This window comes from Bombus affinis, chromosome 4 (genome assembly GCF_024516045.1).
Source record: "Bombus affinis isolate iyBomAffi1 chromosome 4, iyBomAffi1.2, whole genome shotgun sequence".
NCBI classification, from domain to species: Eukaryota; Metazoa; Arthropoda; class Insecta; order Hymenoptera; family Apidae; genus Bombus; species Bombus affinis.
Genome location: NC_066347.1, coordinates 3,569,596 through 3,587,385, shown reverse-complemented (window position 1 = coordinate 3,587,385; position 17,790 = coordinate 3,569,596). Strand labels below are relative to the sequence as shown.

Here is a 17,790-nt window from a genome sequence, read left to right as displayed (position 1 = left end):
ATTATTGTCGAATATTAAAAACGCCAACGGGACCATTAGAAAGTATTAAATCCGACTGTAAATTACAAGAATTCCCAATACACGTTCGAACCTGCGGTTTGTTTCAATTTATAGCATGCTCATTTGGAATGTAGCCAACATTTTAAAGTTCAAATCTTTTTGCTCTGTCTTCTGTAACGCTCTGACAAACGATCGTGCGTTGCCAATTATCTCTATAGCATGACGTTTCAATTTTAATACAGATAACTCTGTCACGATTAATCGTTTCTTTGTGATTAGTTTTGACTCGTCAAATTTGGGAAACCGGTTTATTATAGTATTATTATTATATTATATAGGTATTATTATTTATTAGAATAAATCATTGTCTTTTTTAGACGATAAAGGTATAAAAAGAAAGAAAAAAGAAAGGGTTTTATAATATTTTATAAATAAAGTATAGTAATAATAATAGTAGCTTATTGACTTTCGTCTATCGAGACTTTGACGGTTTATAAAATTGCAACAAGGAAGGATATAAATATTAGAATATTTAGAGAATTATTAGCTCTAAAATTATTAAGGCTGTCTGAAAATACAGAAAATCCTTGTCTTCAACGGAGTCAGCATAATATTGCCGTTCGGAATGATTCCGGAAGGAGCATTAGACGCGCATGCAAACCATGTTATGCAAATAAAAGACGTCGAATGGACCGAACAAAGATACAAAAAAATTTAAAGAAAACAACAACTTATTGTCCAAATTGTCCCGACCAACCTCAGCTATGTATAGAATGCTTTAAATTTTTACGTTCTAAATAATTTTTTTAATAAACCATTTTCGTATTACTTTTATAACAATTCAATAGTTTTATTATTTCCTCTGGAATATCTTTTCAAATACCTGCGATGATCCTTCGCAAGTAGTCAAATAAATGCCACCTGAATACGGGTGACGCGACCCTACCAGAAACGTTGCTGATACCCGAATACGGGTGCCGTTGCAGTCAACGTGTTAGTGGAACCTTTCGGATGCATGGAGGTGTCGTCGGAGGTGTCTGGTAGCCAGTGATGTTTCAATTCTTGATTCAAGAGTCGAATCCATGTAACAGCGTGTGATGACGTTGCCCGCATAACGACAGGATCCGGCGGTACAATGCGAAAGTATGTGTCCTGTCCTTAAGCAGTTGGTACACGCTGATACCTCTTCGGTGGCTACAAGGCGTTCTCCGATGGTTTTCATCCTGAAGGTGTTGCAGATCCAAATTTTATGTGATCCACGGCAAATCGGACAGGATGACAGAGATTACGACGTGATGAATGCCCTCGTGCTTGAAGTATCGATCCTGTAGGTTCTAAGACCAGGCAGCGATCGTTTACAAACGTCAGAAGTTCGTTGACCTTAGGGAATAGTATAGATTTTGTCTGATCCTTCCACATTAATTCGGTCTCACGATCCAACTTCTATGTGAGGAAATGTAACAGCACGGTATCTGCAGTTGATTGTCCGAGCGCTTCCAAGGCCTTGTAGTGGGACTCTACCTTGATCGCATATGCTTGTAAATCTCGATATGATGTTCGGCGTAAAGGGGCAATGTCAAATAATTCTGTCAAATGCTTAGCCACGATTTTTGCCGGTCTATCATATCTTTGTTCTAATATGTCCCAAGCGGCTGAGTAATTGACTGTTGCGTTGCTTAATGATGCTATAGTGTGAAATGTTTCATGTGTTAAACAAGAGCGGAGATAAATCAATCGTTTACAGTCGTCGAGACGAGGGTTTTCGTGAACTATGGAGCGAAACTGAACCGTGAAACCTGGCCAATCTTCATAAGCTCCCGAAAATGTAGGTAATCGAATTTTCGGTAACTCAACGGAATACGATAATGATGTGTCCGATAAGTTTGTTGTAATATTTCGAGATTTTTTATCTGATCGTTTTTTTTGCCTCCTCAATCATTTCAGACACGCGTGCTTTTATCTGGAAGTACTTACATTTAAGGTCGATGCGATCCTGCATTGATCGACTCTCGTCCAGATCATCAAATTCGCATTGAGTTTCCCTAAACGTCGCGTATTCTTCTTCTAAGTATTCTAAATTGCGTTGGATAGCAATTGATTGTATCCCTTCCTCATTATCGTCGAGAATAGCGCGCAATAATTCTAATTCTTTCCTGAACGCTTTTCGTTTCAGGAATCAGGATCAGTTGTTTTATGCGCTTTTCTTGAATAGAGACCATAGTGAGTTCGACAAATTGAACGAGGTCACCTTGTAGTTGCGATATGGACGTCAGTCCAATTATCGGTGGCTACTCGTTAATGTGCGGCAGGAAGTTGAGTGTGTTTTTGGCGCCGAAGATGTTCCTTCCCGAAGGTGACACTTGTATTGTTGTGAGATTGGAGTTATTGAAAATTGCTATGCTGATAATTATCCAGCTGCGGCGGGTGGTTGCGTGGTTGCCTTCCTCGACCAACGGGTTATACCTCTTCGATAGTGACGCTCCTGACGTCACTGGCTTCGCTGAAATGATAACGCTTCCGCTGCTGGTTTTGATGTATTCACGTGGCACTGTGTGGTCACTGGTGAGTGCATTTTTCAGTTGACACGTATCCGGCTCGAAGAATCATGTTTATTCGACCAGTCGCGGAGAGACGCGTTCGCGAGAAAGGGCGTCAACAGGAGTCGTAAATTCCCGTTACGATTTGACAATCGATGCCACGAACTGTTCGATCCTCTATTTCGATTGGGATAATATAGGTAGTTTAATGAGTATAATGCTTGATTAACAGTTCAAAGATATTATATATTTCCAACAATTTTGTAGAAAAAATAGTTACGCTGATTCGTAGATATAAATGATATAGGTGACTGATCTAAGAGTGAAAACCCGGTTGAGGTGGATCGGTCGTGATAGGTACTGAAGAAGTACTAGAGTATAATTAACAGTATATTTATTAACAACACTCCCAATATACATTTTGTGTGGAACTCACGATTGCCCTAATGGTTCGCGATTACAAGTTCGGTTTCTAGACGGTGCGATACAGTGTCGATTGAACAGAGTGCGCGGAGCGAGCTCGGACGATGATTGCTCACGATGCGTCGCAGAGCTCTAGTCACTTATTCACCGAACTCTCCGTCACGATGATGCTGCAGAGGAAAACTATGATGGGGTGTGTCTAAGGATCATCAGATTCATCGAGGAGAGCCTTCGTTAGGAAAGTGAGGAAATTGGACGTTGCTGTTAATTGGTTAATTTCTATGTTGGTGGTTGAAGAAGGATGCTAGCCGCCCTTGAGAGAAAGTTGCTAGCGGGAAGCATCGTACTTGAGAAAAGCAGATTTCTCGTATCCGTAGTAGGTGATAGATTTAGGGACTGTTAAGAGAAAGACTATTTGTTCGTTTGAAGAACTTTAGCTAAATAAGTCCTAAGATTTATAGTCCTTAGGCTAACTGAAAATATACTGTATCGATATGTATCGATCTCTGGCAATCATCTTATCCGAAGAATGGGGTCTTTGTAGAGTGAGCCACGGGACAGAAACCGTTGGAAAGTTTACTGTCGAGTGTCACTACACGGTAAAGAGATGTGGACTGTTCGAATGTCGATCAACCAGTCAAGAGATCAACTGATCTGTAGTCGTAGATCCAGCGAAGTCCGGTGACGATGTTGTTGCAAAGGAAAACTCTTGCTCGGTGGAGATTATCCCACCACTGGTCGCTTGCGGATGAAATCCTGGGAAACATAGGAAAACTCACGTTTCCCTTATTTTTACCTAATGGAGCAATAACCATAAGGAACCTTCTGAATCAAAGATGTTTTAAGCCGCTTACCGGCCTTAATAGTAAATCCAGAAGTCCCGTTTTATAACCGTTCCTTAGGATTATTGTGATCCAACTAATTGTGTTGACGTGGCGAGTGGCCGTTTCGACCGAGGGATAGATTCCGTGCTACGCACGGATTCACCCGATGAAACACTTATATGTCCTAAACGCCCTTAAATCTATTCGTTTAAACAAAAGGTTCTTATTTTTAACACTATTTATATTGAATAATATATTGCTTTTACCTGCTTTCCTTTTATTATTACCAATATTTTAGAGTATTCCGCTGTGATATGAATCTGCACGCTGAATACTGCGGATATTTATACAGCATAGGTTCTTTGGTTTCTCAGTTTGTAGTTATTGTACGTTATATTGTACGTCATATTGTACGTTACACTGTTTCCCTAATCCTATAAAATATATTGTTTCTACTATTTAAGTTAGTTTCTCCCCTTCCAGCAGCTCTAAGCTGCGCTATATTCCTTATCATATGTACTGGCACTAGATGTAGTCCTTGTATTTGTATGCTTCAGATCTTTGATTTTCTTATAGATAAAATATGCGAAACGGAATACGTCAGATTTTTATATTTTCAATGTTCTTGCACTAAGAAGAGTATGGCAGACCCATAGAACACCGGACGACAAACGCAAACTAAACAACGCAACCAGGAAATTAACCAAAATCATCAAAAAATACAAAAATGACTGTTTTCAAAAATATCTCGCCAATTTGTCCCCCATTGCCGACTCCAACTACTCATTATAGAAGGCTTCCAGGAAACTCACGCGTCCCCCGCAAATAATCCCTCCAATTCGCTGTCCGCAAGACGGATGGGCACGAAGCCCTAAAGAAAAAGCCAACCTGTTCGCTAAATACCTATCCAACGTATTTAAACCTTATTCCTCCAATATCGCCCCCCCCCCGGAAATAACAAAATTCCTGCACTCTCCCTTCCAAATGTCTTCCCCTATTAAACCTTTCACTTCTCTAGAGGTTACAGAATTAATCCATCGTCTGAATCCCAGGAAAGCATCGGGGCATGACCAAATAAGTAATAAAGCAATTAAGGAACTACCCGTAAAAGGGATTGCACTCATCTCTTCAATCTTTGACGCAATTCTTCGCTTTGAATACTATTCCAAAACCTGGAAAACGTCACGGATTGCGCTCATCCCTAAACCCAGAAAACCAATACACGAAACTAGCTCCTATTGCCCAATTAGTCTTCTACGTACTTTGTCAAAACTATTCGAGAAATTGCTAACGAATCGACTCCTTCCACTCCTAGAGGATCTGAAAACACTGCCAGATCATCAAGTCAGTTTTCGGAAGCAACATTCTACAATAGAACAAATCCATCGAATAACACACAATATCAGCCAAACCCTCGAAAAAAAAAATATTGCTCAGCGGTATTCCTTGATATTCAACAGACATTCGACAAAGTATGGCATGAAGGGCTCCTTTACAAATTTTAAAAAATCCTACCACACACTTACTACTCCATCCTAAAGTCCTACCTAACCAAAAGACAATTCATGGTTAAATACTTAGACGCCATTACCACAACATTCCCAATAAAAGCGGGCATACCCCAAGGTAATTCTCAACGAGAATTGATTGTAAATATTCTAAGAAATAAATAAAAAAAAAATGTTCTTCGAAGCATAAGACGACATTTATTTTTTTAAATAGATCGGTACAGGAAAGAAATATCATAGTTCAAACGCTCCGTAATATTGTATTTAGTAATATGTTATTATTTTTTATATTATTTAGTTATATATGTTATTTTATATTATTTAGTTATATGTATGCTACATAAACGACATACGACGTTCAATTAAAAAAATCAAAGAACGTTTTCATTTCCTCTGAGAAATATTAGAAATATGTAAAAGATTAGCACGTATTTTATCCTACTCGTCATAGAACGGGAGAAGCTTCTCTTCCTTTATTTTTCCCAGTGCTTTTACCGTTTTACGAAAGAAACATCGATTGGTAATAACGCGAATGCCCTATATACCAATTTTTCCAATATCTGTTCCCGTCGAAAACCAAATTTGCTGATTCATAGAAAGGTGCTCTGCGGCAACCGAGAATTGAATCTCGAGATAAGTCAAACAAGAAAGTGTTACGCGTCACATATCTTAAATATGTTTAATAAACCTTTTCAACAGAATGGAGCTAACAGAATTCACAAACGTGGTCTGAACAGAGTAAAATTATTTAAGAGGTCGTTTGACGGCTAGTCGGGAAGACACGGTAAAAATAGACAGCTGTGACAAAAAGACGTGGCGATTCGTTCTCCGATATGCAATTTCCAATCCAATGATCTACGATCTCTTAAATTTTTCATCTTCGTCTCTCGGTTTTCCGACGCGTAAACGAATATTCCCGGACGTGTTGCGGGACGTGATTCAAACATCAACCGACTCTCGAGGGTTGCACGCGGTCCACAATGAAATCCATTCAACCTGATGAACAATGAAAATTATTTTCCCTCGCATATCGTGCATCTCGTCTGATACAAAGGCTCCACTATTACTGGGAAAAAGGATTCGCAGTTAAATATTGAATCGATTCGTGGCAAACGTTCGTTCCTCGTGATCAAACCATGGCGTTCGTGAAGCACTGTTGACCTTTTCCAGCACTAAACTCTGCGCTCTTTCGTTTTATTTAGAAAAGTTTAATATTTCGTAGCCTGAAAAGTAAGTTGATGGCATTGTACGTTTTATTTTATTTTACTTTTATACGTAGATTTTCTTCCAGCTGTATCTAATTACTGTACATATTATTAACGATCGTATAAACTGACACAGTAGAAAATCTGTGAGTGATATAGCTACGAGAGTTTAGAGGGAGAAAATACTGCTTTCGTATTTACATATTACATATTTATTTCACAAACATTCGAATAAAGCCTCTGGCACCAAGGGCTGCTATGCAAAAGTAACGAATCTCTACCGTTCAATCGATATGAATTATTAAAATCCTGTTTAAAATGTTTATTCTTAAGAGTGAAACATAAAAAGAAGTGCACACGGACGTATTAGCTATTAACTCTGGAATACTCGGACGATGTAACGTTGGCTTGTTATACCATAAAAAAATTCCCATATGCGGTAAATACAGCAGAACCTGCCTTATTCGAACTGACAGGAGTAAAACTCTTCTGATAATAGAATTTCCGGATGATAGAACGATCAATTTTCTAATATGAAATTTCACTTATTCAAATATGAATTACAATTAATTGACAGTTCCTTTAAATATTTCTGTATCTCGTATCCTTTTGACTACTGAGTTACATAATTCTTTTAACATGAGTAACTAAATACAGTTACGTTCTTTTTGTACTTCGAACATCTTCGTTACCCCTTTCGTTTGCTCTTTCCATTTATATAAAATCACTATTATTATCGTTTCTATTGCGATAAAACCATTTCATCATTACATTAGTATATATAAGTTTTTTCTATCGTTGTCAGTGTAACATCAAACCAAACCTCAATCCACAACAGAGACCAGGCCACACACCGAAGGCAAGATAGCATCCAGATACTTACACATCCTTACTGCGTACACTCAATAGTCTTAAGGACTCACCAATAAATCTTGTCATTTTCATAGTTGAGGTCTTTCAGACCAAAAACAAGCATCTTCTATTTCCAGTGTTCTTTACATTTTGTTTGCTACAAAAGATACGAAAAGTTAGTTTTCTCACGTTCGGTATTTTCTGTTAGCAACTTTCTTTCAAGGGCGGTGTAAATTCGACCAATCGCGTGGAGGCACGTCAACGGGAATCGTAAATTCCCGTTACGATTATAATAATCGACGCCGCGAGTAGATCGATCCCCTGATTTCCGTTAAGACAATAGGGGTGGTTGAAATGATATGACTCCGCGATTAACAGTGTTATAACTTATATATTCTCCAACAACTTCGTATAATCACATACACTAGTAACGTCGCTGAGTATCAGGATTGCCTTGATCTTGTTCAGATTCTGACTGCCAATCTGATAGATGAAGGCTCTCGGGTCGTAGTAGACGTAGCGATTGATCAGATCCGACTTTGACTGAATCGAATCAACAGAATCAACCGAATGACCGAATGAATAGACGTCGACTGCTTGACCTCGACCATCTGACTTGACTGAGTGACTTGAACTGATTGATTGACTGACTGGAAACGACTGACTGGAACTGACTGACTGACTGACTGGAACTCCCTTGTGTGTCTGCCCTTTGGGGATGCGAACCTGTAGAGTTGACCCTCTTGTTGGCGTAGAAACAGTAGTAGCAGTAGGAACTGTAGGCACTGTGAGAGTTATGGGGATTCTAGGCACCGTGAGAGCCGTATGAACTGGATGAACTCTTCGTCGGAAGCATAGAAAACTCTCTAGTCGGAGCTATAGGAAACTCACTAGTCGGAGCTATAGGAAACTCTGATGTTCGTTCTGATGTGATTACGGAGGAAAGCTCGGTATGGGCGTCCCATTTGAACGAAGGAAGCTGATTCGTTGTTCATACTTTTCGTTAGAAAAGGTGAGGACAAGGATCCGCGCTACCCATTGGCTAAGACGTTAACGTTTGAAGATGGGAGGTGTAAGCATCCCACCGGCATGACTGGTGGGAAAATCCAGACATTTCTATTCTATAAATGCCTGGTTTTCCCTATCATATAATTACCAGTTTTTCCCGTTATAACTACCAGCTTTCTCCGTAATCTTTAAGAACGTTCAATAGACCTAAGGACTTGCAGACCAAAATACTTGCAGGATTCAAGGTTCCTGCAAGCTAATGAGACTCGGTTTATGGTGGGCCTTAGGTTTATTGAGAGTTTCTCTAACGACGCTTGGGCCTTGACGGTCAGACATTAAAGGACGTCGCGCGGACCTTTTCACGCGACGTAACAGGCGGCTAAGACCCTTCCTAGTCCACCAGGGTTCTTGTGCACCAATCAAAAGCAATGTCTATCGCTCTCGCTTTCCTAAACAAAATTGTCCTTAACGAATCAGCTCATCTCGTGGCCTCAAACACACCCACCCCTAGCTTTTCTCCGCCACAACATCGTCAGTAAAACGCAGTCAGTCTTTATCTCTGGAATAATCAACATCTTTTACCCAGTTTCTACCCTTAGACCGATCGCGTACTTAGCGTATCAGTGTAACTAGGTTCCACTACGGTGAAACTAGACGAGAGGACTACGGTCAGCGCAGAGCAAGCCTACGAGTAAGATTCGGAATCTAGAACCAACCAGAGAGGAAACACCCCAGAGGCTCCTCAACGGCCATAGCTGCTACGGTAAGCTGGAAATCTGGATCCATTTATACATTACCGTACGAGAAAACCAAATTTCGAGCTCAAATAAAAACGATAGTTCAGGCTCGATAAGCTCGATTAGAAAAGACAAAATGGAAACTATCAATACCGCCTCTACAACCGGAGCTATGGATAATTTGACTTATGCCATACTCGATACGATGCAAAAGGAAGATGAGAATTTAACGCAGCAAATCGAACTTCTTAAGCGATGTATAACAGATACACGACGGACACGTACAAAAGAGATAGAACTGCTAAGAAAAGCAATTGCCGAAATGAATTTAGAAATTAGAAGACAGGAAACTATTAGAGAAGCGACTAGTGGGAATTGTCAGGATAGTTTAGTTCCTAATAGTTTGAACAAAAGCTTGGAGAAAAAAGACGTTACTGTAGAAAATGAGGAGATGGTTTTGAAAGAATTTTCAAAAGAATTGCAGTCTAACGTAGAAAATTCGTATGAAAAAAAAATATCAATTGACAACGATTCACAGGATTATATTTTCATTAAAACAGACTTAATGTTTGGTACCAATAGCTTGACAAAACACTTTACAAAGGAAATATTTTTATTATTATTTTTTTTTTCATTTATTTATTTATATTCACAATTTGTCCAATAAGATATTGCGGCATTGTATGATTTGTCACAATCTTCGTCACAGGATACTCAAAATTTACAAGAATGGTTTGATAAAAAAAGTAAAAGTTTAGGAGAAGCAGAGAAAGATCATAACAAGAAGGATAATATTTCAATAAGAAATATTTTGGACGATGATGCAAATAAAGAAAACAAAATTGAAATGAAGGAATTAGAAGCAGTTAGTAAATCAACTGCTGAAAATGATACAAAATCAACAGACAACGTTGAACAAAATATATCATTAAAATCTGTACAAAAAGCAAAAGATAATACTTACAGTAATGAAAATTTGCTTGTAGAAAAAGACCAAATGATGACAGCGAAAAATGCTTGTGACAGTACAGAACCAAAAACTTCAGCAGATCGTATGTCGAGAGATTTAGATGCTAATACACAAGAGAAGTCTTTCGAAAATAAAAATGACAAAAGTCTATCTCTATCTATGTTAGATAGTAATAAACGGCGCAATCGAAGAATTATGATGATAAAAAGCAACCAGAACAGTTGAAAAAACGTGAAACAACAATAGAAGACTTAAATCAATTGTTAGAGCATCAATTCATAAAGTTATCTTAAATGAAGCAAGTTTGAAAATAGGAGAACTTTCTGATAAAATTAAATATTTTAAAGAAAAGGATAGCCAGATACCGAAACATAATGAATTACTCGAAGAAGAACAGAATAAATGGAGAAGTTTAGAAAAAAAACGATTACAGAAAAACTTGAAGAAGAAAAATCCCATCGAAAAACAGCTGAAGATGAAGTGAAAAAACTTTCCAAATATAACAACTTCTAAAAGATTAAGAGCAGAAGGAAAACGTGTGCATAGTAAAAGAAAAGAGAAAACATGACGTACCTCCACCAGGGGCGCATGATCCAAAATTAAATAGTAAAATAAAAGGTTTTGAAAAGTTAGAGAGATTTCATGACAACAAAAGCATTGCCATTGCAGAGTGCAATGTATCAATGTGCACTAAAAATGCAAGCAATGTGGCGATTACTTTTAGAACGCCGCAAGCACCACGAAAACACAATCGAGACCAAACAAGATCAAGTTCAAAAGTGAAGTCACATGGGGTTATTACTGCTAATGACCCAAAATTGAAGTACGATCCCGAACCTCAACTCGCTGATCTTCAAGTAGAATGTTTCAACAAAGATAGGACGACACAAGAGCTCGAGAGGCAACACCGAAAGGACATAGAAATAATGGCTAAATTGCAACAAGAAATTTTATATGATTACGACGAAAGGCATCAAACCGAAGTGAAGCGCCAGCTATTTTATTTTATCATCCAACCTTCAACTTTACGTGACACCAGCATCAGAGGAATCTACGTGCTTTAGATAATTCTTAATATCATATTTTCCTTTTTTAATGTCCGTGATTTTTCCAATACCATTTTGTCATATTTTTGCCAATTTCGTTGCACCTACACCACCTTCGAGTTTCTTAATTATATCGTATTTTATCTCGATAGTTAGAACGCTATTAATTTCATACTAAATACTTATAATCAGAGTTCACTCAAGCGAATAAAGCAAAAAATACACTGTATATGGATGCTAATAAAGTATGTCCATATGTCTCTATGAAAAATATATTTGTATCATTTTGAAAGAAAATTACGTTCGTTCCTGTTTAATGTTTATCGTTTTCCTATTTCTAAAGACCATGTACCATTTTATTTCTCCTACACGCGATTCAGCGCTATTTCCACAACTAACACGATCAAGGATTAAAGAAACGCAAATAATTGCGTGTTTTTCTATCTCGGTCGCTTAACTACGAAAAACTACGAAAAGTAAAAAAAAAGAAAGTAAATTACGAAAAACGTACGGAAGGTAGGTAAAGCATTTTGAAGAAGGTGCGAGAAAGGAGATGACGCTCTTCTCTTCCCACGCTTTGCTGAACAAGTCCTTCCCATTGCTTTTGACGTACCAACGAGCCCTTTTCAACTTCGAAAACGTTTCCCGTTTCCGGCCTGGCAATTAAGGTGAAAGTTCTCCGTTGTAAAAGTCGTTTGATGCGCCTTCAGACACCAACAGGTACGATTGTAACAGACATCGCGAATCATCCTGCGAACTTTCGAAACGAGCATCATCACAGAGATGACAGTATGTTGAGGAAAAAGAAGAAAGGAACGTGTTATTGGAAATCGTATTCGAAATAGAGAGATAGTAAACGAAACGATGAATTTCGAAATTTAGGCATCCGTTATAATTAAATTACATGTATCCGTGTAAATTCATATTTTTACAAATACGATTGAAAAATAAAGCTTAGATAAAAAGTTGTTTTATCTATTAAATATGTATTTATACCTTGGATATTTTATATATTTTTGCACGTTATGTACATTCTCCGAATTTTCAATAGATGTATAGAAATTCGCGGTCTAGGTATGATGTTACATCTCAATCGACGATGTGAAACATAAAATCAACATGTTCTACATTTCTCCATGACTAAATTGGAGTACTGCTTCGGAATAAAAGATCTTAGACCTTTCAACTTTAGAAATGAATAGAAGCATTATATTTAATATTTATTTTATTTAATAAATATTTTGCATTGCTTTAATTTTATTGTTATTCCCTAGGAGGCATTAAAGTCGTATAGTAATTAACCTGTAAAATATTCATCGATTTACGTATTTATGATTAACATATAAATTAAAAATGGGTATTTTAGATGAAATATTTCACCGATATTCATGATTATTTGCTGATATTCAGTTACCTGTATTTCCGGAGATAACACAAATATATGAATCGATAGGATATCATATCTGTTATTAGATTCGAGTACTATCTTGATTTATTTCTAATACGAAGTCGATATCGTATTCGGGAGCGAATAAATTTTACGATTTAGTAGGATTTTCTTCGTATCCACGTGGAATGTTTCCGTGGAAATCCGGCAAAAATACGACTAGCGCACGAGAAGAAAACTTAAAGTCGTACGAACATCTGAAATATGAGTACGAAGCCAGGGAACATAATGCTCGTACGAGCTCTACTTTATACCCGTATAACTATATTAATATTGTTAACAAAATTTTACAAGTCACCTATTACAAGCTATCAGAATTAAACAATTTTCTGGTATAGCACAGACAAATTTAATAACGAAACAAATAAAATTCTACAAGTAAATTTTACCGATTATTATACAATCAGCTGATTATCGCTAATTATATATTTAACGTCAATTTTTTACGGACTATTATACAATCAGCTGATTATCGCTAATTATATATTTAATGTCAAATTTTTATGGATTATTATATAATTAGCTGATTATCGCTAATTATATATTTAACGTCAACTTGTAAAATTATCGAAAATAAATTTATAACGTACAAGCTGTAACTTGTCAATTCGCTGGTATTATTAGTAAATTAACACGTCAGAGGACCCTGAAGATTAAACGAGGAAATCTATACGTCAATGCCAATTTAATTAACAGCTTAATTAACTTATGTTGTTTCCAGAAACGATATCGTAAATACTGTTTCGACAGACTTGCCGTAAAATGAAGAAGAGGAAATGAATTTTCTATCTCCTCTTGTTGCGTTTAAATTCTGTCTTGTTTCAAACTATCTTAATTGGGTCTTCTTAAGAAACAGAATTAAGAAATAAACATAGATAACTAATCGATTGCTTGGAAAGACATTTCGTTCCTATCAACGTGTTATTTTCAGCGTGATAAATATCTACATACTCTGAATCAACTTATAAATATTTTCTCTGTTTTTTATTTTTCTCCGATCGAATTTCTTCTTCCTCTTAAAATATTCACAAAAACGAGAGAATTGTTACGTCTTCGAATCGTCCACGACAACGGTGGATTAATTCTCTCGTTGAAAATCGATCAATTGTTTGGAAGAAAATCGAACAAACCTACAACGGAGATTTGTATATAAGACGTGCTTAGAAAACGACGGAATTGTAGCCGAAAATTGTCGAAAGCAAATTGCTCCAGACCTATCCTCGTGCTTGAACGTGCTCCATCCTCGATCAAAACCGTGGCTAGACCAGATACGTGACTGACACTCGATACGTGAGAAATATCTCCCTAGTAAACAGGCCGATAGATGCACGTAAGATTGACAATCGTTGGTCAGTGAAAACGCCGATATTGCGCAAAGAAAGCGCATCTCGGCCTGAATTTTGACTACTTAACGTAACAAAAGTGCCATTAAGAAATAAAATCCTCGCAATGTTAATTACAAATACACTATACTGTGCTGTATGATACCTGTTTACGATTTAGCTCATTGAAAATCAAACAGTAAAAAAAAAAACACGTAAAAGATGGAAATAGCGTAACTTAAAATTTACAATTTAAATTTAATATTGGTTTATCGAGATACCGAAAAAGGATTGGAGCAATTAATATAAGTTAGAATTAAAATAATAGGTTGAATGATTCCAATCGATTCTCATTCTTTAAAAGCAATTTTCTCCAGAAACACTTGTACATGTACGTACAATCCAACAGTAATTACGTTCAATATATTCGTATATATATATATATATATTACTTGAATTCTAATTAGAACTCAGGACGTGTGCTTTATCACTTCCGGTCTATCCATCTTGGTGGTCGACACCAGAGATATCCTTAACGTTTATAGCACGACCAGCCAACAAACTTGAAATTATGTGATCAGAATCTGTATCATCATACCCTTGTGAGACATATCGTAGTTCATTTGGAATTCCACAAATCTCGGTTGTAGAACGACATTGCGATAAACGACCCATGGGTAGTAGAATTGTGCAACAAAACATCCATCAATTAAAAGTTTCAGGCTGAAACTCGTTCGTTGAATTTCAAATCACAAATTGCAAACACAAGACGCGAGCTTTCATAAATCTGACGTTATGCTTGTCAAATTTCTCTTTATAAAGTATAACTTACCTTACAAGTAAATATAAATTATTATGTAATATCATTTTTATAATATAAATATATTATAATATAATATTTTGTAACATAACTTATATTTATACAATATAAATTTATATTTATAATTATTTTATATTACAAATCGATGTTCATAATAGAAGAAGTTACAAAGAAAGCAATTAGAAATTTCTGTGAGATAGAACTGGGTGTACAATGCGATTTTAAGTAGGTCAGAAATCAGAAGAGCACGAACGGTTAGAAGAGACCCATTATTATTATCAATAGAAAGATAATATAGACTTGGAGAAGAGAAAATGTTCATGCACGTTTGAAAATACTTTTGCACGAAATATGAAAAATTTCCGCAGATAGAAAGAAACTTCGTAGTAATCGAAATTCTACAGTGAAAACAGCCCATTCAGCGTATTTGGAAGTTAATACCAACCGTGATCCGGCCGCTGGTGAATGTAACACATCCGAATTACAAATTGGCCGATCGAGAATGTTAGGATGATGGATCCGATTAGTCACGGATCGTCTCGTATTTCGTAGGTTAACTTCCTCGATATCTGGCGCGATAACTCGGTCAAACTGGTCTGGCTGATTTTCCACCTATCTCCGATATTTACCTCTAAGCATGAACGTGTGCGAATTTTCGTGATTTCACGACATCAAACTCGTTAAAGAATGAGCAGACCGTGGTCGTTGTTAAAGATAGAAAGTAAAGGTAGTAAATAGCTTTCTGTTTTATCTATTTTCCAGCCATTTACCTTGATTTCCCTATTCGATTTGCTGTAACAATTACGATCTCCCGTCTATCTTCTTCGCTGTAGTAATTATAATCCCAATAGAATCTTGTAGGAAATAGTTGCGTTAAATTTATTTTTCTTTAAATTCCTTAAATTTTGTATAATGCGAGTTATAAACTTAATTGAAATTAATTAATTAGAAATAATTTTGAAATATGAAGATATACGTTCGCTGATGTGTAGTTATTAAAATATTTTCACTAATAATAAAAAATTACTTATCGTTAAATAAAGTCTTTAGACGTCATTGTACACCTGGACATGGAAGATGCATGACGTATCAAAAACATTGTTTAACGTCGCAATTACTAATGTAACTCATAATGATCTTTTAACGAATCTTACTACCTAATCCAATGATCAAATTGCAAACACTGAAAGAAACATTTCGTCTGTGCTTCTAAGTCGACAATAAGATATTTCACGATTCCTATTAACCCGTCAAATTACAAACTGTAAGAAGATCGTTTCATCCGCTTCCAAGCCGACGATACGATATTTAACGATTCTCACTAATCCGTCAAATTGCAAACTCTAAAGAAGCATTTCATACGCCTCCGAGTTAACGAGGAGGTAAAAACGAATCTTACTAATCCGTTAAATTGCAAACTCTAAAGAAACGATATTTCACGTACGTCATTCTACAGAACTTAAAACAGACGGAATAGATGAATAGCCAGAGAAATCCACCAGTGGTAAATTATTCCGCGTATTGCTTCGTATTTCATGAAAATTCGTAGCCGCCAACTGTCCGTTGCGCTAAAAGAACAATAGCTAAGCCGTGGCTCATTCCTTATCGTCCGTTGCGCTCCAAAACGTTCGTTCTAGCGACGCTAAATAATATTTTCCAATAGCACGGTCCCAGATTTTGTCTGTATGCCCATTGTACACGCGAATTAGATAGCCCAATGCTCGACGGACCGCAGTACCACGAAGCAACACGTGGCGAATAACGCGTGTAAGTTGAACACATATTTCGAAGGTTCGTCTATCAATTATCACGTTCACCACGTACGGCGAACAAAATCGACCGATACCGAGTGTTATAGCGCTATACAGAGGCTACAAAAAATATTGTAATTGTATTAAGTAATTGTAAGTAATTGTATTTGTTATAGCATTTACTAATTAATTAGCTAATTACACATGCTAATTAATTAGATCTGAGTTTATTAAATTTATTATGTTTTATAGTATAAATTTATTTGTTCAAAAGATTAATTTTCTCAACGGACCTTCAATTACGCGGTAACATTAATAAAATTCTAATATTAATGATCTTCGTAATAATCAAATATATTTTCTTTTTTCTTTCTTTTTCTAATGCTATAAACTGTTTGATTTCAGACTTACGATCAAGGCTGGTTGTCCGATGAATCTTGAAAATTTTCCGATGGATACGCAGAGATGTCCACTACAATTTGGCAGCTGTACGTTTTTAACTTAAAAAGAAATTTTACTATCCATCGTTTGTTATAAATTTTCACCTCTCTCTTGGTTTCTTTTATCTTAATCGTTAGTAGACTGTGCATCTTTGTGCATTTACGAAGAAAGTAGAAAAACACACAGAATGCAAATATAATTTACAAAGATGTATAAAATATCTAAACTTGTAATAATCTCAGTGATACGTAGTACGTGAAACAATTTTCTATCTACGTTTCGTATTTTAATCACATTCATAAAAATGTGACATTGCCTAAAAATTTAATTACGGTTATGATCTACGCCAATACAAAACTTTTGCGTTTATATAATTATTTTGTAAGTTGCAATGACTTTTATCAAAATTATTCTTGCCAGTAGCGTTCAAGAAAAAGGAACAAGTTATGGAAGAAATTTGAAATTTCCGAGGACATTTGTCAAACGTAAAAAGCACTAAAAGGATAGAATACTCCCGTATCTGAAGAACGTTCGTGTAATTGTCGATTTTTGCGTGAACGTGTCGCACGAGATATAAAAGAGATTTAAGATCAGCAAAGGATACGTATATTATAGTAGCCACTCGGGAGGCTTTTCGTCGAAAGGTGACACTTCAACGACGAACGAATTCGATGCTTTTTTATAGCTCCAGCGCGACGAGCTAGTAAGAAATATTCTCTTGATTGCAGTCGGTTACACGAAACGGGACGTGATCTACAAATGGAACAGCGCCCGACAAGTAGCAATCGCCGAGGACATGAAATTATCCCAATTCGATTTAGTTGCCAATCCCACTGCGAATTATTCTGCATCGGCGACGCTTTCACACGGTGAGTCAGTGCTCCTTCTTCGGCACTTTA

At 36.6% G+C, this 17,790-nt stretch overlaps 1 protein-coding gene across 3 annotated transcripts in view; it reads left to right on the top strand.

Annotated features, from left to right (window-relative positions):
* Positions 1-17,790, top strand: part of LOC126915778 (gamma-aminobutyric acid receptor alpha-like) — a 102,304-nt gene that overhangs the window by 72,346 nt on the left and 12,168 nt on the right. For all 3 annotated transcript variants that reach the window (XM_050720789.1, XM_050720787.1, XM_050720788.1), the window contains 2 exons: positions 16,856-16,938; positions 17,620-17,760. In XM_050720789.1, the coding sequence (XP_050576746.1) occupies positions 16,856-16,938; positions 17,620-17,760 (224 nt within the window). The remainder of the gene's footprint in view (positions 1-16,855; positions 16,939-17,619; positions 17,761-17,790) is intronic.